The sequence below is a fragment of the Gorilla gorilla genome, chromosome 4 (assembly GCF_029281585.2).
Source record: "Gorilla gorilla gorilla isolate KB3781 chromosome 4, NHGRI_mGorGor1-v2.1_pri, whole genome shotgun sequence".
Taxonomy (NCBI): Eukaryota; Metazoa; Chordata; class Mammalia; order Primates; family Hominidae; genus Gorilla; species Gorilla gorilla.
Window position 1 is genome coordinate 118,299,708 of NC_073228.2, and position 23,200 is coordinate 118,322,907.

Here is a 23,200-nt window from a genome sequence, read left to right on the forward strand (position 1 = left end):
TTAGAGCACCCTCACTTAGGGAGGTTTTTATTAAAGTGTTTGGACTTACTGGATTTCACCTTTTATTTGAATTTAGAACTGTAATTTTAGGTGTCAGTGTTGGAACATTATTAGACACTCATGTCATCATTTTCAATCTGTTGCATATATTTTTCTTTGGTAGGTCTTTACATCTGGTGTTCACATTTATTACAGTTTGCATATTACCTTATTCCTTGCAACCAGTTTTCTCCCTTACCACATTTTAAGCTTCTCATGAACGCTTACTATTTTTTACTCATCTACATATTCTCAGTGCCTCCAAAAGTTTCTTTACATGTAGATGTTCACCATGTTATTGAATGAGAAACTCCTGAAATAAAGCTAATTGATGGTTCTCAGACTAGATAGCACATTAAAATCATCTGGCGAGCTTTTAAAAAATCCCCATGCCATGGCTTCACCCCCGGAGACCTCAGCTTCATTGTTTACGGATGGGGCTTTGCACAGGATTCCTTTTAACACTTCCCAGGTGGCTCCAGTATGCAGCTACAGGTGAATATGCAGCTACAGTGAATAGCTACGTGTGAATATCAGCAACAAGTAAGAGACATGTTAGCTCTTTTTTCTGAGCCATTGGCAGTCAGCTCTTTTCCTTTTGAACTTAGATATGTACCTTCTTTGAATTTCTTTTTATGCTTATATGTTCTAATTAATTGAAGCACTTATTTTGTTTGCCTTTACTTCAAATCAAAACTACATGCACATAGTTGCAATTTGGAAGGAGACCATTTATCAGACTCCTTGCATCTCTCTGAGCCTCCAGCTGGTGGACACGGAAATATCAGCTTTGTTACTGAAATTAAACAGATTTGGACACCACCACTTGCCCTACAGCCACATGGGCTTTCTAATGTTCTGCTGATTTACCACTGAATTTGAAAAAAGTCGTAGGTATACCCTCACACTGAGGGAGTCACTCTGTGTCCCAGGTGAGCTTACCACATAGAAAACCCCATACACCTACTTTGTGGGCAAGCCAAGGAAAGAGAAGGCCTGATCTATGCCTGCTCAGTTCCTACTCCCAGATTTTTCATCCCTACCCTCTACAAAACAAGAGATGCATTGCCTACCTCTTTTCCTCCCAACACACATACACACTACTTAAAACAAATAATGTTAGAGGCAAGCATTTGAATATTTAGCTCGGTCTGTTTTTCTCGTCTTAGAAACGTTTTAAGATCTTCTCTTTATTCCTGGTATTTAAAAATTTACAGTCATCTGCCATGACTTAGGTCATTTCTTATTTCGTATACATATTCTCAGTAGAATCTTCCCTTTAGAGATAGATGTGTGCCTTCCAGTTTTCCAGTCAAAGAAATAGAAGAACATTATTTCTTTTCTTCCACTGTCCATATTATCCTTCTGGAAAGATAGTTGTTGGAACCTCTATTTTAATTGTCTGAGAATGTATCTTTTTTCTTCTCCTCTTTCCTTCTCTTTTTGTCTTTTTCTGCTTTCTGGGAAATTTCTGTCAACTTACATTCTAAGTGTATTACGGTTACTTTTTCATCATAACTTGGAGTTGTATAGTTGTATTCCACTTTTCCTCTTCCTATTAATGCAATTTTTTTTAACTTTCAGTTCCTGTGATACATGTGCTGAATGTGTAGGTTTGTTACATTGATATATACATGTGTCATGGTGGTTTGCTGCACCTATCAACCCGTCATCTAGGTTTTAAGCCCCACATGCATTAGGTATTTGTCCTAATGCTGTCCCTCTCCTTTCTCACCACACCCCAGTAGGCCCCGGTATGTGATGTTCCCTGCCCTGTGTCCACGCATTCTCATTGTTGAACTCCCACTTACGAGTGAGAACATGTGGTGTTTGGTTTTCTGTTCCCGTGTTAGTTTGCTGAGAATGATGGCTTCCAGCTTCATCCATGTCCCTGCAAAGGACATGAACTCATTCTTTTTTATGGCTGCATAGTAAAGTTTTTATTTAGCCTTTTTGTAGTATAATTTACGTAGTTCAGGAGTCCTGTCCCCTCATCACTCTACATCATCTCAGGTTTGTTCTGTTTCCTCCCTTCCCTTCCTTTCTTTCTTCCTCTCTCCTTTTTGTGTCTTTTCTATAGAAATCAGATTCAAGTATGTGCTGATCATTTGCCATTCTCTCGTATTAAGAGTGGCAATTGGAAGCCAGTTGGAAGCTCGGTAAGGGTAAGGGCTTACTGTTTGATGACAATCACTGTGGGGTGATAGCTGAGTTTTTCATTAGGGAATTCTTGATATTAATACATGAATGTCTTTCCTGAGAAGTTGTCCTGTTTCTCCAGGGAAAAATATTCTTTCTCTGTATTATCAAATTCTAATATTAGGGTCAGGTATGGGAAGTGAAGGAAAGAGACTAGAAATGCTACTGTTCAGCTTAGAAACTTGAACTTAAGGCCCCAAACATTTCTTCTGCCCTTGGCTGGGCCCTAAGTCTCTGAGTATCCAGTCTATCCCCAGAGAATGAACCTATCTCCTGTGAGTTGTCTGTTAATACCAGGCAGGGCAGGTACATGAGTATCCATCATTCTATATACTTACACTCAATCAGTTCCCCTGGTTTTAGCTTTGGACTTTATCCACACATTTTGTGGTACTTGGTTTCTCCAAGTTGTGACACTTCCACGGGTTCTATGACAATTTGTGCCTTCGAATTGGGGGTACACAGACCATTTATATTTAATGTGGTTACAGATACGCTTATGTAAATCTCTCCTCTTGCTATTTGTTTGCTATTTGCTCCATCTCTTGTTTTCCTTTATTTCTGGCTCTCTTGGGATTTTTTTAATATTCAATTTTCTATCCTTTATTGAGTTATCAGCTATTCTTTTTCAATGTGTTACTTTAGTGGTTCCTTTGGGGTTTATGGCACACAGGCTTACCTCATTTTATTGTGCTTCACTTTACTGTGTTTCACAGATACTGCATTTTTTACAAACTGAAGGACTGTGTCAGTGCTGCATTGAGCTAGGCGATCAGCATCATTTTTTCCATAGCGCATGCTCAGTTGGTGTCTTTGTGTCACATTTTGGTAATTCTTGTAGCTTCTCAAACTTTTTCATTATTGTACCTCTTATGGTGATTTATGATCAGGGATCTTTGATATTACAATTGTAATTATCTTGGGGTTCCGTGAATCAAGCCCATAAGAGAAGGCAAACCTAATTGATAAATGTTGTGTGTGTTGACTGCTTCACCAACTAGCTGTTCCCCCATCTCTCTCACTTTTATCTGGCTTTCCTATTCCCTGAAACGCAGTGATACTTAAATGAGGCCAACTAATGACCTACAATGGCTTCCAAGTGTTCACATGACAAGAAGGATTGCGTATCTCTCACTTTCAATCAAAAGCTAGACATGATTAAGCTTAATGAGGAAGGCATTTCAAAAGCTGGGATAAGCTGAAAGCTAGGCTTCTTATACCAAACATTTATCCAAGTTGTGAATGCAAAGGAAAAGTTGAAGGAAATTAAAAGTGCTACTCCAGTGAACACATGAATAATAGGAAACAAAACAGCCTTAATGCGATTATGGAGAAAGTTTGAGTAGTCTGGATAGAAGATAAAACAAGCTGCAACATTTCCTCAAGCCAAAGCCTAATCCATACAAGGTCCTAACTCTCTTCAGTTCTTTGAAGGCTGAGAGAGGTGAGGAAGCTGCAGAAGAAAAGCTTGAAGCTAGCAGAGGTTGGTTCATTAGATTTAAGGAAAGAAACCATCTTTATAACATAAAAGCAAGGTGAAGCAGGAAGTGCTGATGTGGCGACAGCAAGGTGTCCACATGTGATCTAGCTAAGATCGTTGAAGGTGGCTACAATAAACAATAGATTTTCAATGTAGATGAAACAGGCTTCTATGGGAAAAATATGTCATCTAGGAATTCCATAGCTAGAGTGGAGAAGTTAATGCCTGGCTTCAAAGTTTCAAAGGACACATGAACTGTCTTGTTAGGTACTAATGCTGCAAGTGACTCTGAGTTGAAGCCAATCCTGATTTACCATGCTGAAAAACCCAGGGCCGTTAAGAATTATACTAAATCTACTTTGCCTGTGCCTTGTAAATGGAACAACAAAGCCTGGATGACAGCACATCTGTTTATAGCATCATTTACTGAATATTTTAAGCCACTTTTGAGATCTGTTGCTCAAAACAAACAAACAAAAAAAGACTTCTCTGAAATTATTACTGATCACTGACAATGCACTTGGTCACCCAAGAACTCCGATGGAGATGGACAAGATTAGTGTTGTTTTCATGCCTGCTAACACAACATCTATTCTGCAGCACACAGATCAAGGAGTAATTATGACTTTCAAGTCATATTATTTCAGAAATACATTTTATAAGGCTATAGCTGATGGAGCTAGGCAAAGTAAATTGAAAACCTTCTGGAAAGGATTAATTTATTCTACATGCCATTAAGAACATCTGTGATTCAGGGAAGGAGGTCAAAATAGCAGCATTAACAGGAGTTTGGAAGAAGTTGATTCTAAACCTCATGGATAACTTGAAAGGATTCAAATTTTAACAGAAGAAGTAGCTGCAGGTATAATGGAAATAGCAAGATAACTAGAAATATTAATAGAAGTAGAGCCTGAAGAAGTGATTGAATTGCTGCAATCTCATGATCAAACTTGAATGTATGGGGAGTTTGCTTTGCTTCCTATGGATCAGCAAATAAACTGTTTCTTGAGATGGAATCTACTCCTGGAGAAGATGCTGTGAACATTGTTGAAATGACAACAAAGACTTTAGAAAATACATAAACTTAGTTGATAAAGCTGTGTCAGGGTTTGGGAGGATTGATTTCAATTTTGAAAGAAGTTCTGTGGGTAAAATGCTATCAAATAGCATCATATGCTACAGATAAATCTTTCCTGAAAGAAAGAGTCCATTGATGTGGCAAACTTCATTGCTGTGTTATTTTAAGAAATTGCCACAGCCATCTCAACCTTCAGCAAGCACCACCCTGATCAATCAGCAGCCATCAACATTGAGGCAAGACCCTCCACCAGCAAAAAGATTATGACTCATTGAAGACTTAAATCCATAGAATTTTTGAGCAATACAGTACTCTTCAATTAAGGTATATACATTTTTTTAAGACATCATGCTATAGCACACTTAATAGAACTACAGTATAGTATACACATAACAACATTTTTAGAAACTGGGAAACAAATTTGTGTGACTTGCTTTATTGAAATATTTGCATGATTGCAGTGATCTGCATCTGAACCTGCAATATCCCCCAGGTATGACTGCACTTACACACTTAGGCATACTATACCTATGTTATCACAGTCTTTCTTCACCTGATAGTATATACTATCTTTTACTGCAGTCTGTCTTCAAGCGGTACTGTATCACTTCACATAGATGAGTTTTCAGCTGAATAATCAAGCAGAACCCTATGAAGTTCTCTGCATGTGTCTCTGTACAGGTCTCTCCTTTTTGATTTTTGCCCTTTTGAATTCTTAACCTCCCTGGATTTCCAGCTCTGTCCTTCAACAGAGGGAGACCTCCAGGCAGTGCCAGGTTTCCTTCCCTGAGCTGCACCTGGGAGATTCTCTTTAGTCATTAAAGTGGGGGCCATTGTATTGCTCAGTTGTTTTCCATCTCTCAAGAATCACTCACTGTCCTTTGTTGCTAGATAACCAATGTCTTGATAACCATTGTATCAAATATGTTATCTGCTTTTTTAGTTGTTTCAGGAGAGAGTATAAATCTAGTTCTCTGTTGCTCCATCTTGGCTGAAAGCAAGATACACAATAATTGACATAACAATGTGTTGTTTCTTCTTCTCTGATGTCTCCTTTCATTTCCCTTTGTTCTTGTTGGTTTACACCTTTTAAAAAAATGCATTGCTGTCACTTTAATGGTATTTCAGGAGAGAGGTGGATTCCAGAAAGAGAACTGATGGTGGATTGATCACATGCATTTACATCTCCATAATACTTCTCACTAACTATGGCTGACACTTGAGACCAGAGCTGACATTTGAGATGAGATTTTTTTTCCATTTTTAGTATTACTGGTAAATTTAATAGAAAAGGATTAATGAACACAATTTGTTAGCTGTTAACCTCCACGACTGAATTATTTTTACAGATATAAAAATACCTTCTAAGTTGCACACAGATCTTGGAACGTAACATGACAAATCCAATTTATGTTCACTGATGAGCAAGAATTATTTTTATCCACTTTTTATATGTCTATGTGTATGATCCTAAAAATCTAGCATGTGGCCCAAGGCATGTCAACTTGAGGACATGTTTCCCTTTGTCACATTAATTACTTCAAATATTACTTCCCTGCTATATTTTTGTAAGCATCTGTGACTATACAACAATGAATAAGGCATAGTCGTTATCTTCAAATTCTTTATAATTTCGATTCTAAGGGTATGTTAGATGAGTGAATTCCACATTACCTGTCTTATGACCCAAAGTAACATTTATCAAATGGTGCTAGAGATATCTACAAGATGATCCTGGGATACAGAGAGGGAACCAGGCTTGGAGTATCATGCTGACCAAAAGCTACAGGGAATCTGGAGAAGGGGACCCACAAACAGATCCTCAGAGTACAAACGAGGGTTAGAGAGAAGGGGGGACGTGTTTCCCAGCAGAAGGAAATACATCTGCAGAGAAAGAGAGCTGTGAAGGATAACAGCATACCTCCCAGCCATTAGTGTGCGGGTGCTGAGGGAGGCAGGAGCGCAGGCCAGAGGCCGTCACTCTCTTGGGGAAGAAGGCACTGATTCCTTGGGAAAGATAACTCCTGTGAACTTTGACACACGTTATAGAAAGCTGTCATATTTGTAATCTAAGAAAGAGTGTGAGACCCTTAGTCAGCAATGAATTAAGAAATGAATTAGGAATAGAAACTAAGAAAAGGAACAGTTGGCTTCTTTTAAAACATTAAAGTTGATCTTACAGTCTTTGTCTCTGAAGCATGCAGTCCATGCCAAAACTCCAAAGTCCTCATTTTAAAAGCTTGAGGTTATTGGGCATTCCTTGCACTAATTTTAATCTTATTGAATGTGTTTTTATTAAATCAGCATTCATGTTGATCAAAACTTGAAATTTGTACGAATCATTTCTTCATGCCTTTCTCAGAATAGTTCTCCTTGTAGAGAAGGTTGGAATTGTCTAAGCATGTGAAGCGAACTTCTATAAAAAATGTTTTGAAAATTTTTAAACATTGTATTAATCATTCACAGTGATGTGAATCTGTCATAGATTAAAAACCTGGGGATGTTCAAAATGATAATATCATCCTGTGAAAAGTCTAATTTTGTTTCTGAGTTGCTGAAAAATAAAATAGGAGATTATTCTAATAGTATCTAATTTGGTTCCTGATTACCTCATCTTGAATATTCACAATCATGTATGTCTGAGTGTAACATAAACATTAGTATGAGATGTTATTTTTCTATTCTGAGCTATTTTTTAGGGCAGGTTTATTATTTTGTAAGCAAAAAGGATAATTTATCATTGAATCCGAAGCCCTAAAATGCCAACTCCTAGAAAGATGCTTGTTTCTATTTAAAGCCCTTCAATACAGGATGACAGTCTCTGATGCAATGTAATGCGAACAGCATATAGTCAATATTAATTGAGTGATTTGATGATGTATTTCTTGAGAGTATTTGGCAAATAAGGATGGAAGAAATTTGTCTAAGATTTGAGCATTTGTTAAAGGTAAGCGTCTGATGAGTTAGCTTGCCTAAATGTTCCAGTGTATGCTTTTCATTGCAGTTTTTAGTCATTTACTGCCCCCAACTCTGAAAAACATTTTTAATAAAAAGTGCTGCAGGAGGAAGAGATTAGAAAGACCTTCACACCCATGCCAAAGTTGAAATTTCCCTGCAGGCAACGGCCATGAAGGTACCCCCTAGAAATCTTTGTTTATCGTATGAAATCTTTTACTTCTCTTCGTAGTTACCTGCTCTGTGAAAACCACATGCCTAGGCAGGTTGTTTTGTTTGTTTGTTTGTTTGTTGTTTTTTGACAAGGAGTCTCACTCTGTCATCTAGGCTGGAGTGCAGTGGCCGTGCAGTCTTGGCTCACTGCAACCTCCGCCTCCCAGGTTCAAGTGATTCCCCTCCCTCAGCCTCCCAAGTAGGTGGGACTATAGGCTCACACTACCACACCTGGCTAACTTTTGTATTTTTAGTAGAGATGGGGTTTCACTGTGTTGGCCCAAGCTGGTCCCGAACTCCTGACCTCAGGAGATCCACCTACTTTGGTCTCCCAAAGTGGCAGGATTCCAGGTGTGAGCCACCACACCTGGCTGGCCTAGCTAGATATTAATAATAGTGTTCTGGTCACTCACTGTGGCAGTGAAAAAACAACTTGAAGATTTCACTGGGAACCAAGCACATTTTCTAAGTGTCTAGAAACTAAGTATCTAAGGACACTTTGCTGATATAGAGACAGTCAAGAATATAACTGTTTCAGCCAAAGATTGTCCATGCATTACAACATACGTCAAATGAGAAAATGCAAGTTAAGCTCTGAGTACATAGTGAACACTCAGTAAGTATGGTATGTACATACATATGCATCATGGAACCAGAGCCATTAACTCTTAAGTGTATCACATTGGTGTATGAATTGTGCTAAGAAGCAGCTTTATCTCACAATTAAAAATTGAATAGGAAATGAACTCTTTTGCCTCCCCTCTCTTTACAGACCATTCTTATGATAGGGTAATGTATTTCCTGTTTTAGGAAATTGCTTGGTGAGGAATACTTACTAGAGAGCCCCAATATTATTGATAGATTATAATCCAGAGTTTATTTCTAGGGGTTTTATTTTGAAAGGAAAACCACGTCCTCCCATTGAAGCTCTGTTACATACGCATAGCAGGCTCCCAGAGCAGTCCACAGAATCCTGCTTAGCTTATATTGTGGCTGAGCATAGCAGTGATCACATAGCATCTTCCTAGGTATATATTAGGTAACAAAGATTCTCAGGGGAAATGCACTCAGCTGCCTTCCTGGAATGCTAGGAATACATATGACTTTCCTTTTGACAATGACAGCCTCTACACCAAGACCTTCTGGGGAGAGGGGACTTTACAGCTAGGTCATGGAGGTTGTTTAGGGGTGAGGAACGGTGGTGATTTCTGCACCTCTGCCACAGAAACTTGCAGGATGCTCCTAACCAGGCTGGCTGCCTGTTCACATGCCCTTCCCTTTGATTCCAGGAGATCAGTGATTGCCCTTTCTCTGGGATTCCACTCACTCCAGCCCCGAGCCTCTTTCCTTAGTCCACAGTAGCAGGAAACAGAATTTTTTAGCTTCTCTCTTCTTTGGAAGAAGGCAAAGGGACAAATGTGATAAGAATGGGTCTCTTGTATGTCCAAAGATAGAGTGTAAGATCTACTGATATTGTGGAGAAAAGCTTATACCCTGTAAGATAAATCTTCATTTTTTATTTTTGAAGCAGGAAGCTTGGCATGGGATGAGGGACAGGAAAAAAAAAAAAAAGCATAGCGAATGCCATGGCCCAGTGTGGGTTGCATATAGGGCTAATCCTGGGGCTCTGGCTAGGAGCAGCCTCCTTGCCACCACAGCCCTGGCAGCACAGACACAGATGGGGAATTGAGTTGAAAGGCAGGACTGCGTGAGCGAAGCAGGAGATGATGAGTACCGCGCAATTATCAGTATATTTTGCAGAGCAAGAAATGAGGAAAGGAAAGCCCTCTGAGTGGTATCTGAGAGATGGGAAGGAGTGATGGTCCTTTCCAATGGTAGGTGAAAAGTAAGGAAGTCTTCTAGTGACCAGAGTCTGGGGCCTGACTGTCATAGAAACCAGAGCAGGGCCTCTCTGCCCCATGACCACACAGAATGTGCATCTAGAGCAAATTCTTCTAGGGTGACAACTCTGATGGCCTTGCTGTTGTATGCATACATGCTATTGTATAAAACCAGTGTCCACATCACGGGCACAGAGGGTTACTGTTTCGTACTGTTAATTCAACCAAAGTGTGATAGGATACCTGTTTCTGATATAAAAGCTTTCTTCCTTACCAGTAAAATTTGACACCTCAAAGAATGATTAGGATACTTTGTATCCCTCTCCCTCTTTTCGACTGTAAGTTCTTTGTGTATAACTGGTAAGACAACTTCTATTAAGCTCTGGTTATGGGCAGGGACTCTGTGATCAGAGGTACAGTTTCTGTGTTCAAGGATGAAGGACATCCAGGTAGATTGACCTATTATAATATGGTCCCATGATCTAGGGATGTGCCCGATACTCAGGGAGCACAAGGGAAGCACTGAGGGGAAGAGAAGACAGAAAAGGCTCCCACTTGAACTTACTTTGAAGGATGAAGAGGTGTTAGCCCATCGTCAGGAAATCAAGGTAGCAAAGGCCAGTCCAAGCAAAGGGAACATCATAATTCATTTTGGTTACAAAGGTGTGGCGTGAGATTGGGCAGCTGCATATTGTCTCTTATGTCTGGCACATCAGCTAGGCAAGGAGTGATGAGACACGGGCAGGGGCCGGAGGAGTCTACAAAGATAAATGTGCCTGTATCATCTTACACCAGTGAGATCTGGTGTAAGATCTCTTACATCTGTTTTATATTTTACAGTCTCTTTCAGATGATATATAAAGTTGAGGCACTTTCTGATGTCGTGGATTGCTTAGATGGAACCTCAATTTTGTTTATATTCACAAGCTTTGAAAACTTCTAAATATAGCAGTTTATAGAAGATACAGTAAATTCATTGAATTGAACCAAACCACACTTAACTATCATATTGGAGATTAATTATAAAGGACTGGTTTTGTTTGCTGTTTTTCAGGTACCATGATCAACAGGATGTTACTAGCAACTTCCTTGGAGCGATGTGGTTGATATCAATAACTTTTCTCTCCATTGGTTATGGTGACATGGTACCTAACACCTACTGTGGAAAAGGAGTCTGCTTACTTACTGGAATTATGGTAAGAGTCTTTATACTTCACATCTCTTTTATTTACGCTCAAGAAGGCACTTAAACCACTCAGTCTACGTGCATAAGTAATTGTGAGCTACTTCTTTTCCCATCAGCAGGAAATCAGTATAAATAAATCAATTTTGTGTTGAGAGAGAATGTCAATAGTTTTCATCTTAATTCTTCTCATCATGAAATTCTGTTGAAGAGGCAGAGCTGTTCGATTGCCCCTTGTGGGGCATGCACTAATTTGATAAACTAATTTGATCTTGGAGCTTTGGCTTCAGAATCAGGAAGTCCTTTAAGACTGTGTCCTCTCATCTCCTACTAGCTGTGCAAATTTGAGTAAATTGTAAAATATGGCCCATAATAACTATCTTGAAATGTTTTGAAGGGTTGAAGATATATTAATTATAGTATTTATTTTTCTTTCTTTCAACAAATGTTTGTTGAGTGCCAGGCACTGGCCTAGGTACTAGGAATACATCAAAAGAAGATAGAAACTTACTGCCCTGCCTTCATGGAGCTTACAAGGGAAGACTTGCATTTTAAAAATAATAAATAATGGTTCATTACATTTGTGAACTAGTAAAGCTTCTGACCTGTTTTGGGCCTGGGGGAGAGGGATGGGATCTACTCAGAGAAATCATCACTAGAAAATTGATTTTTACGCTGAAGTGAGAAGGGTCCATACCCAGGAAGGGAAGGAGGGAGAGCATTCCAGGAAGAGGAAATGGTTTATTTGAAGGCAATGAGGCAAGAAGGAGCTCAGTACATTGGAGCCAGGTCATTGGGCCAGGAGTACACAGAGCAAAACGGGAGAGCGGCCTGGCATGAGGCAGGGACAGGAGGCCACGTCTTGTGGAGCACTTGGGAAAGGTCTGCTACTGACATGCCATCGTTCTTCTGGCATGCCTAATAGGCTCAGACATCTTTTTTGCCCCTCCACACATGACTAGCCAGGACCACTTTTTTGCTCCATTTATTTTTTAGGTACAGGAAATGGGAGGCTAGCAAGCTGTGATTATAATGTGGTATGAACTTCTAAATATTTAAGCCAGAGGTAGTTGCAAATTGTTGATGCACAGTTTTCAATGACCTAGGCTTGTCTGCATTCTTTATCTACTTTTTAAAGTCTGCTTACAGCAAAGAGTGTCATCTTGATCCTTGTGTGGTTTCTGTCTACGTGAGGATGTGAACGAGTACTGCAGGTTCCAAATTGTCAGAATTTCTGAAATCAGGCACCCTGTTCAACACCTCTAACTGTATTCACTCACAGGCTGGTAGGAGAGAGCAGAGGGTTGTCATTTTAGGGCCTCTGAGTGGTGGCCAGTGGAGGGTGCACACCTTTGCAGAAGCTGCCTGGGAAGACTGCTCCAAGAGTCACAGCTAAGGGGAAGGAGAGCGTGCCCTTGGCATAGACAGGCAACATCCTTCTCCCCCTCGGTAGTGTTCAACTGGGATAAGGCAGCTAACTTTGAAAATAAGAATCCAGGGTCAATTTTAATGTCCCAGTAGTAACAAGATGGCCATTTCAAGTCCCAATTGTAGAAAATATAATTTGGGCGCATAATTTAACATTATTTGCTTTTAAAAGAAAAATAATAGTTTTAATTATAGTGAACTTTTAAAAAAAACGGTATGCTGCATTATCTGTTTACTATTGGATCACTTCCCCTTTTTTCCTCAAATAATAGCATTTTATTATGTGGTATAATGCTTTGGGAAATGTAATTTGCATAGATGTATTTTTAGGAGGCCCATAACAAGTCCACAAGGGATATAAATGATGCTATTTATAAAAACTGGTAATTGCAGAGTCTTTCCGCTAGTGCTTCTTAGAGACAACTTCCTTAGTGTTACTTTTTGTCAAGATGGTACCCTCTTTTATTCTCGAATCAGGTGTGACTCAAGGGTCATGTGCACAGGCTTATTTGCCATGGAATCTGAGCCAAATTTGAGGTTAACCTTGCCTGGATTTTACAAAATGTTTATCTTATCATTCCTTGATATTTTCTTGTTCCTCGTGTCTCAAAAACTGTTCCTTGAAAGTCTTATCAGATAGTACAAATCTTTTATTTACCTTCTTGAACTGCCTCTTGCTCAGGTTTCACTACTGATCTTACTTTGCTTAAAAAAGAGAGGTTATGGCCTGGCAGTGTGTCTCACGCCTGTAATCCCAACACTTTGGGAGGCCGAGGCAGGTGGATCACTTGAGGTTGGGAGTTCGAGACCAGCCTGACCAACATGGAGAAACCGCCTCTCTACTAAAAATACAAAATTAGCCGGGTGTGGTGGCACATGCCTATAATCCCAGCTACTCAGGAGGCTGAGGCAGGAGAATCTCTTGAACGTGGGAGGCGGAGGTTGCAGTGAGCCGAGATTGCACCATGGCACTCTAGCCTGGGCAACAAGAGTGAAACTCCATCATCTCAAAAAAAAAAAAAGAGAGGTTATAGTACCATTAAATATATGTGGACACAAAAATGTTATATGTAATGGAATTTATGGTGACTTCATTCCAGCCCTTAAGCTTATGGTAAAAGAGTCCCTCTATTCTTAGGCTGAGGAGCTCCATTCCCTCTCCTTCATAAGGATCAGACTTATTTCCTACTTGACTTGATCAAAATTGGTTTACTTGCATACAGAGAAATTCACTAATATTTGAGTAACATATTTGAGATGCTTTGTAGAGTTGGATTATCTCTTCTTCTAGACTAAGCAGATTCCCATGGAGTCAGGCTACAGGGCAGTCTTCCTGGGATTCACTTCTGGCAGTTGATTACATCTTAAATCAGCTCCTTAGGGATCAAGAGCATATGGATGAAAGTGACCTAGACACTCCTATGGAGAATGTAGAAATTTCTTCATTACCAAGACCAATATGGGAATTAAAGCTTCAAGAGCATATGGATGAAAGTGACCTAGACACTCCTATGGAGAATGTAGAAATTTCTTCATTACCAAGACCAATATGGGAATTAAAGCTTAAGAGACCAAGATCTCTTATTATTAATATTTTTATAAAATAAGTCATGAGATTGCCTAATAGAAGAAATAGAAGAAAACCACACACTGCCCTTCAAGAGAAAACCATTATGGTTGTAATTACTTATTTTCTCTTTATTCTTCTACGCTTCTGCTATTCGAGGAAGTACTGAGGACCTGTAAAGGTCATGATAAACAATGGGATGATTTCTAAGTAGCTTTGTACTTTTGGTTGAAGATGGTAGGCAAGTAATATGGTTAGATCACAGTGTCTATCAGCTTTTGGACAGCACCAGCTAGTTTCTCAATGTCTCCAATTTTCCAATAAAGTAATTGTTTTACTTAGCGTTTACAAAGTTATTTTATCTTCCTAGAAATATATATATGTATATATATAAAACACATCCTGAAAGCTATGAATTCTCCCACAACTATGAATATATATGATTGTTTCAAGAGTGAAAAATAGCCTTGTGGGTAAGGGTATCTTTCATCTTATACTAGAATTAAGGTTGCTCATTTGTTCTTTTTGCTTCTGTATTTCTGTAAAATTTCAGTGACTGTTGGTGGCCTTTTGACTAGAGTATGGATGACTGGATTTTTTGGTTTAATTATCTTTAAATATCGATTAATATCTGTTCATTCCTAGGGATGCAGGTTGTTATTCAATAAATGGTTCTCTAATAGTGATTTATAAGCCACTAGACTTTGACAACATGTAGCATGACTCCCTCAGCAAAACTGAGGACACTTCAGATATCAGTGATTTAGGTTTCTTCCATCCCACTAGTAGTTCTATGTAAGCAAAAGCAATGCATAAAGCTTTCGCAGTTCATAGCAATTTGAAAATCACTACGCTAATTAAATTTTAAAATTTTCTTCAAGGAGCAAAAAAACAAGTCAGTTCAGGACAGAAGCCTTTACACAGGCTTGCCTTTTCCTTAAGATTTGATAATAATCCTTTCCACGTTAAATTTGCCCTGTGCCGAGGAAATCTTAATTTAACATCACATGGTGACTCCATCAGTTGTCAGTTAAACAGTTTGCATCCTGGAGAGCAATACCACTACCCTGTTAAGTCGCTAAGAGGGTGTTCCAAAACAGCACGAATTAGCTAGAGCTCATAAAAAAGAAATGATTGGTATGAAAGAATGAGAAACCTAAGGTCTGATTATACTCCTCTTCCTGTAACACTCTCTCTTTCCATTTGAGGATTTGTTTTTCCCTGCCAGTGTACATAGAAATCCTGCAAAACTGATCTGAAGCCATTCCTTGGTGTTGAATGTTTGAGAATGTGCAAAACACTCAAGGATTTTTAAAAATGTCTTATACAATTTGACATTGGGTGTTTAATTTTGAAGAGGTTTTAACTTTTGAATTGCTTGCTTTTTGGTTCTTTCTGGTGTGTTCACTGAATCTGATCAGATAAAGCCCCAGTGAAGAGAGTATATCTTTAAGTTCTCACATATAATAGTTTCTATTTTGTGCAGAGCAGCTGGAGGAGATGGGCCTTTTCAGTCATAACGCTAAATTCCCCACCAGTGTCCTTTCTTGAGGACCTTCACTTCCCACCAAGAAATTTCATAAGTGGATCGCAAAAAAATTTCTTAAATATGACAGCTGCCGTCTTCCAGGTACAGGAAAGTATAGCTGGAAGTTGTTGTGACCTTTTAGCACACAGCTCATGGACTCCACAATTTCACCCAATTTTTCTAAACTATCAGCACTTTTAATTGGCAGAGCTGCCCTTCCTATCTCTGAAGTACCTGCACTCACACTGGCACTGTTGCTAATCAGGAGATTTAAACCGAGGGATGATTCATTGTTGATGACCAGTTTTATGAGGTACTTCCTTCTTTCTGACCCTAAAAGTAGAAGAATGAGCTGATTCTTTCTGACCCTAAAAGTAGAAGAATGAGCTGAACAAGCAAATCACTATAAAGGAGGCTCGGGTTGCCCAGGCCCAGGCTTAATAAATGGGCTCAAACACCACACACTCTCCCTTCTTTTCTTACAATGAGGACATTTGAAATTGACCTCCACCCTTAGTAGCAAATATCAACTTGTATTTGAAGACACTTAGAGGGCATTTTTGATAGAATTTGTCTTCAAAACTTCCTTGAAACTTATTTATTTTCATGACCTGAGGAAACCTTGTAAAACTCCAATGGGATATAATATTAAAGCAGAGTGCTTTATAAAATGTTATTTGCCAGAATTGATTGTTTCACATATTTTTATGAAAGAATAATTATTTATGTCAGGCAAGTATAGTAAAAATGTTTTTATGGTTCTAGCACATTGAGTCAGTCAGCCCCAGGGACAGAAAAACAGGCAATGTGTTCAAGTATTTGTTTTACCTTCCTTTTGGAGGGCAAGCTGATTTGTGAAAGATCTTAAAGCTGTTTTATTTTTACATAAAAGCATGATTTTTTTTTCAAGTTAACTATTTTGATAAATTTTAATTATAGGCTAATAGTCTATTTAGTCTAATAAACTGGCTATCAAACTGAATTTTGAACTTTGAGGAGCTATTATAAATCCCACAGGAGGATACTTTAAGCCTAGAATATTTTGAACATCAGTGTTTTTTATCAGAGCCATTCTCTGTAGTAGTAAAAGTTCTGGAATTTGTTTAAAAAGTATAAATTTCATTATTATGTTGAATCTTTTGAAGATGTCTTTTTCACAGTTGAAATAATCAAAACCTTTCCACAGTGTGCTATATGAAGGATTTTCTCTTTTTCATAGGCTTGTATCCTTGTTATTAAAGCTTGATCCCAAAATGGTTTTTCAAAATGATTCTTGGAAGTATTTGCAGGATCAGCATAAGTAGATGATTTAGGGTAAAAATGTGTCACATTTTAATTTTTCAAATATTATGTGATACATGCTTTTGAGGGAAATGGAATACCTGAACTTCTTTTACATCCAAGGGCTCAACATGGCTTACAGTTTCTGTGCTATAATGGAGAAGAATACAGTGGAGAAAAACACTACATTTTAATTTTAACTTGGCAGCATCTAAGACTATCCACGTGTTGGGATTTCCCTAGAGGTACATAGGTAATAGTAACTAATTGTCATTTGTCTGTTCAGTTTGATCTGGCTTGGCTTAGGGTAGTAAACATTAACAACACTTGTCATTACTTACCTTTTCTAAAGCAAAGTCCTTCTCCCTCTGCCTCCGTTAACTTATCCCTTTTTCTCTCTTTCAACATCTTCTGTATTAGAAGGAAAAATGGTAAACAAGCCAAGGGAAACCTGAACCTTTGCTTTTAATATATTGACTTCCTAAATACACTGTATTTTCTTCATTTTGTTTTTAAATGCCCAAGCATCTTGAAGTGACAGGTTAGTGATTTTGCTTAAGTTTTTTCTAAGAAGATAAATGAAATGAGAGAAAAGTAACCAGGATACATTTTCTGACTTTGGTGAAAGGAATATGACTCATCTTGTTAAATGCATACAGGGATCTTAATTTCAGAGAGTAACATATGTTAGTCCCAACTGTTTCTACATCGATTGTGGTGGTGACAAGCTTTGGAGAAAATGTTGTAAAATCGTACTTATTTCCATTCTTATTCACTTTATGAAACGGAATCATCCTGGAAATAGACACTGGGTGGACAATAATATTATGCCATTACTTAAATTACTATAACCATGAATATGTTGGCAGGAATTTACCTTGAACCTAGAAAGCTTTCGGAAGTGAGCCAGCTTCATCTTGCATAACTCTAAAAATTAAAAAATAAAGGTTACTTTCATCAGATTCTCTTATGATTTATTAATCTAGGGAAGTATAAGTTTATGGTTTTCTTCACTAAAATAAACAGTTAAGGGGTTTGTATTTGAACAAAAAGGTTTCTAAGTGGCTCTGGAGGTATAACTTAAAGGAGTAGAGTTAGGATAATGGAGTGAGGTATATAGATAATAGTTTTGATAATTACTAAATGATTGGATTAATTTCTTTTCACTTTGCAACAGAGGTACTCATTTTTAATGCATGTCTTAGATGACACCCGGTGAGAAATGGGCCAGTAGCAGAAAAGAATGGAGCCTGAGAATAAACACAAATAAAAATCCACTTTCCAAGGCTCTTGATTCCAGTGATTTTCCACTCCTGTTAGGATTTTGATTTCTTTCCAGAAAGATCTCAGCAAAGGCCACCTGCCAGGGGAGAACAATATTCAACTTTTTATGCCAACTGCCCTCTCATAGCTGTCTCTCTAGTAGTTAGGAACCCCTCAGGTTTTTATGACCTCTGCTTATTAAAGAATCATTGCTGCCCTGAACCACCAAGTTCTCGTAGAACCCAGTGATTGAGGAGTAGTACCTAGGAGCATATCTGCAAAAGGCTAGCCTGTGTTTGTCAAGCATACGCTATACCATACAGCAGGTAGCTTTATGGTGGTTATCATAGGTGGTCACTGATTTGCTTTCATCAGCCTGCTAGAACTCTTTAGACTTCATGGTAGATGTTTGAAAGTCAGTAAAATGGGTAGAGATGCTTCCAAAGGCCATTCTTTTCTTTCATTAGTACCCAGATCTAAAATACCTCGCTTTCATTGTCTGCATATGGCACAAAATATCAAAATAACATCACACCCTCTGCCTTTACTTTCCTTGTTTATCATGTCTTGAATGTCTTCGTAAGTCAGTCAAATGACTCATAAGAATTTTGACCCTCTTGTTTTAATAGAAGGTTTATGGAGTTTGTCATAGTCACTGCATATCCTCCTTTATCTAAAGCAGTGACTATACCTTGGGATCATCTGGAGAACTTTTAAAAAATTTCAGACACCTGGGTTTTATCCCTGGAGATGAAGATTTGCTGTGAGGCACACAGCTCTCAGCACTAGGATTTTTACAAACTCTCCAAGTGATTCTATAGTCAAGGTTAAAAACTACCAATTTAAAAGTTATACCAGTTACACAATAGGAACAATGTTGATTATTTTGATAACCATATTGCTTGATTTTTAGACATTCATACTTTATCATATAAAATAGGTGAATTTGAATTTCCTGTCTTGCTTTGAAATACAGTGCTTCATAATGCATTATGCCTATGGAATAATCACAAATAAGAATATACAGTCATCCCTTAGTATCCATGGGGGTTCAGTTCCAGAACCCCACTTCCTGCCATGAATACCAAAATTCATGGATGCTCAAGTCCTTTATAAAATAGTGTATTACTTGCATGTAACCAGGTACATCCTCCTGTGTACTTTAATCTCTAGATTACTTATAATACTTAATACAATATAAATGCTCTGCAAATAGTTGCTAAACAGTATTGTTATTGTTTAAAGAATAATTACAAAAGAAAACGGTCTATAATGTTCAGTACAGGTGCAACCATCCATTTTTTTACCGAAATATTTTCAATCCAGTTGAATCCATGTATACGGAACACATGGATAGAGATTCACCTGTATGTGATCCTAAATATAGATATAGATATTATGAGATGAAGTAAAGAGTAGGAAAAATATCAATGCTAATCAAGGTTTATAACTGAATAATCATTTACTCTGCTTTAGTTGTCTCATCTCTAAAATCAGAGGGCTAAATCAGAATGTCTAAATACTTGGCAACCTCTTTCTCTGATCATGTGATCAGTAGCACTTTCTTTCTGAGGATACTGATTTCTTCATAGAACTAGATGGAACAGGCTATTTAAGCCCTCTGGAAATATATTAAAGCAGTATTGGCTCATCATTGTGGCAATGTTTCCATGATCATAATGATCAGGTCGTGTATTTATTTTCTCCTTTTCTCCTCAATCGTGTCCCTTCTGCCAGATTTGTTGCAGCAACTCACTGAGTAAGCCCAAAGATGCATTCTTTGGTCTATAACTGAATAGCTAAATCACATCTACTTTCTGTGCCTCTGTCCAGCGGACTCTGCCTGTGCCCTGCCATTTACGTTGTTATCTGTTTGTTGAGACTAGCTGGGCAATGTCTATGGTTCTGTGGTCCTCTCAGGGTTGAGATTCTATCTGGAGGTGTGACTTCCCTTTCACAGACCCCTGAGGTAGTTCCTCACATGCCCCCTTCCCTGCTGGGAGGTTGGCTGTGCCCAGGACTGATGAAGTGGCTGCAGCACCTTGACCTTGCCTGGACCCTCCAATCGGTGCCCCAGCAAGTAGTTGCTCGTCTTTCAGCAAAGAAGACTCTCACAACTTGGAATGAGCACACCTTGATCACGGAGCGGGAGGACTATAATTCTTAGAGTACCACACAGAGTCTCTTTTTCAAGAGATCAGAACAATGGTCTGTAATTCAAAAAGGAACACTGTTGGTTTTTTCAAAATTTAGATGACCCGTGCCTTTCCTAGTGTCATGTTAGTAAACCTGTAAAATGGTATAATGGTTACCCCTTACCTTCAGTACTTCATCTATCTCTGTTGCCCAGGTTAAGATCACTGTGATCTTCCTGTTATGCTTCCTCTTGTGTGTGTGGAACACTGAAGCTGTGTATATGCTGAGATATCTTATTGTTTTTATTCCTGGTGCATTGCAGTTGATCACCTTGAAGGCCTGCTGATCTCATCTTAAGATTAGAGGTTTATTCTGTATGGAAAAATCCTTATTTCTACCCCATATACATTTATGCTAATCTACTCATTTGTTATTTGTTCCTATTATAATTATAGGTATATAACTGATTTGCTCTGTTTTTTAAAAAGTCTCCAAAAATTCACCAAGTTGCTTTTAGGCCATTTATTTCTTAGAATGGAAATGTTTTTTCCAAATATGCTTTTGTTCTTAAAATATGTAAACTAAATTTTTAATCCCAGTTTAAGGCACATTGCTTACATTTGTTGATCACACATTTTCTGTAATACTTATTGAAGACAATGTTTTTCATCCTGAGAAACTTTTGCGAAACTTTTGCATTTGATGCAAAACATTTTCTAATGTTTCTGAGACAGAAAGTAGTAATGCTTTGGGTTTCTCTTCTCTCCTTGTTTTCAGGGTGCTGGTTGCACAGCCCTGGTGGTAGCTGTAGTGGCAAGGAAGCTAGAACTTACCAAAGCAGAAAAACACGTGCACAATTTCATGATGGATACTCAGCTGACTAAAAGAGTAAGTTACTATCCATATATCTTCAAAGAGAGAATATTATTGTGATTTTTTCAATGTTAGGAAATATGGTTTTTATTTTGACATCCGAAGCTGAAATGACATGGTTTGAAAGTATAGGCATTCTTGGAATCACTTCCATTTTATCACATTTTGAGAATAGACTATTTCTACCTTGAGGTCAGTTAGGAAGTAATTGGGCAGTCTTGGTATTTGGATAAAGACGAGTCACATAAATGTTAGGTATGCCTACTTGTTTAGATTTCAGTATAGTATACAAGACCAATTATTGGATTGAGTAGGAAGGAAAATACTATTAATGTAAAATAGTAATTTGATGGAAACGTGATTGAAAATGTTTTACTGAACTTCTAAGATCAAGTCACTGTTCTCAAGACAGGGTTGCAGAGACAAAAGAAACCACCACTAACATTTAGAAGCCCAAGGTAGGGCCAGAAACAGGCTCTTTCCTTGACTTACAGGCCGTAAAAGAGATGTTAAAAATAGTATACCATCCAGTTGGGCAATCGCTGTCCAATTATTAGCAGAAGAAAACAGTAATCACAGTGTTTAAGAGCACTTTCTGTGCCAGGCACTGTTCCAAGTGTGCCATGTGTATAAACTCACTTCATCCTCATAACAGCGTTATGAGGGAAGTGCTATTATTCTGGCCATTTTATAAATGTGTAAACTAAGACACAAAGGGTTTAGCTAACTTGCTCAAAGTCACCAGATCCAGGTAGAAAACTGCAAGAAGAGAAAGGCTTTCATTAGACTAAATTTTTAGCCTTTCTTGATAGTCACTTGAGACAAATGCCAAAGTCAAAAAATTATTTTATAGTAGAGTCATCTTGCTGTGTAACTACTGCTCAATGTGGAATGCAATCAGGCTGTCACTGAAATAACAAAATACATTGTCAACTTGGTAACTTTACCCATAAATGAATCAATAGATATTTCAAGCATAGTTCCAACTTCCAGTGTTTTCACTCACTCTTGATTTTGGTTGTATATTTAAAAGTAATCTTGTTTAATTTGGTTAATACTTCCTAACAGGCCAGTCATTTTAGTGCATATATATATTTATATAGATTATGCTTAGGAAATGAAAACATGAATTGCAATTGCCTGCTCATGCTAAGTCTTACCTATCAGACAGTCCTGTGATACTTCATTGCAGTTAGTAGGTCCACGTTTATAGTAGATGATCAGAGCCTCCCAGGTTCAGATGCTACATTTTCAGCCTACATTTACCACTTTGGAATGTCTTCTACTCTCCATGATTTACTCTCATTTTCTTCAAACTCCTAAATTTGTTCTCAAAACTTGTGAACATCCCTGTATGAGAGTGTGCAGGGAAAAAGGTCAATGAGGAGCTGAATAAAGGCTTGGGTTTCTTTTACTTTTTAAAGATCTACTAGAGATAAAAAATATGTGCATATGAGATTAGTCTACATCTAATCCATAAATTGGAGCAGATGTTTTGTGTATTTCATCATGTGCATGTTTGGTCCTTTCAGGGCTCTATGCTGGGACGGTTTGTGTTTAAGAGTCACAAGTTCTATAATATTCAAAAGAACACTTGCATTAAGACCCTAGTAATCCATATTATTTTACCATGAAGATTATACATTTCCTCAGGAATTAAGTTAATGCCACACTTAAGATATTAGGCAGAAAAATACCTTAAAATACCATGTCGCCCATATGTTTGCCTGTAAATCTTAACAGAAAAAAATATAGTGACAGAATCACAAATAAGAAAGCCAAGTTAGCATGTTTGGGCAGACTTCTCCATGTTTCATAAGCAGATTTTAATTTCATCTTAAGAAGGAAGCATATAGTTTCTCTAAATATTACTTTGGAATATTGATATTCCATATCTTAATTATTAAAACATTTTAAGAGTTAGAAAAGACAAAGACTTTGAGTACAAAATTTACAGTATCACACTACCATCTACCACCTTTGATAAAAATTTTTTTATGAAGTTCACCGAGGTCAACCAGTTTCATTTGGGAGACATTCCAAGTTGGTTTTATAGTGTAGTTGCTGTATTCCAGGGCCTCTCAACCTTGGCACTCGTGACTTTTTTGGCTGAATAATTCTTTTTCATGTGGGACT

General features: G+C 38.0%; 1 protein-coding gene and 1 long non-coding RNA gene across 5 annotated transcripts in view; one reads left to right on the forward strand and one right to left on the reverse strand.

Moving 5' to 3' along the window:
• KCNN2 (potassium calcium-activated channel subfamily N member 2) overlaps positions 1–23,200 on the forward strand; it is a 394,236-nt gene that overhangs the window by 350,047 nt on the left and 20,989 nt on the right. For all 4 annotated transcript variants that reach the window (XM_031011707.3, XM_055387457.2, XM_055387458.2 and 1 more), the window contains 2 exons: positions 10,860–11,001; positions 20,969–21,079. In XM_031011707.3, the coding sequence (XP_030867567.3) occupies positions 10,860–11,001; positions 20,969–21,079 (253 nt within the window). The remainder of the gene's footprint in view (positions 1–10,859; positions 11,002–20,968; positions 21,080–23,200) is intronic.
• On the reverse strand, positions 10,429–22,410 carry LOC129533670 (uncharacterized). The gene is made up of 3 exons (XR_008679983.2): positions 22,225–22,410; positions 17,670–17,719; positions 10,429–10,563 (listed from the first exon to the last, which is right to left on the reverse strand). It is a non-coding gene; the product is annotated as an uncharacterized lncRNA (long non-coding RNA).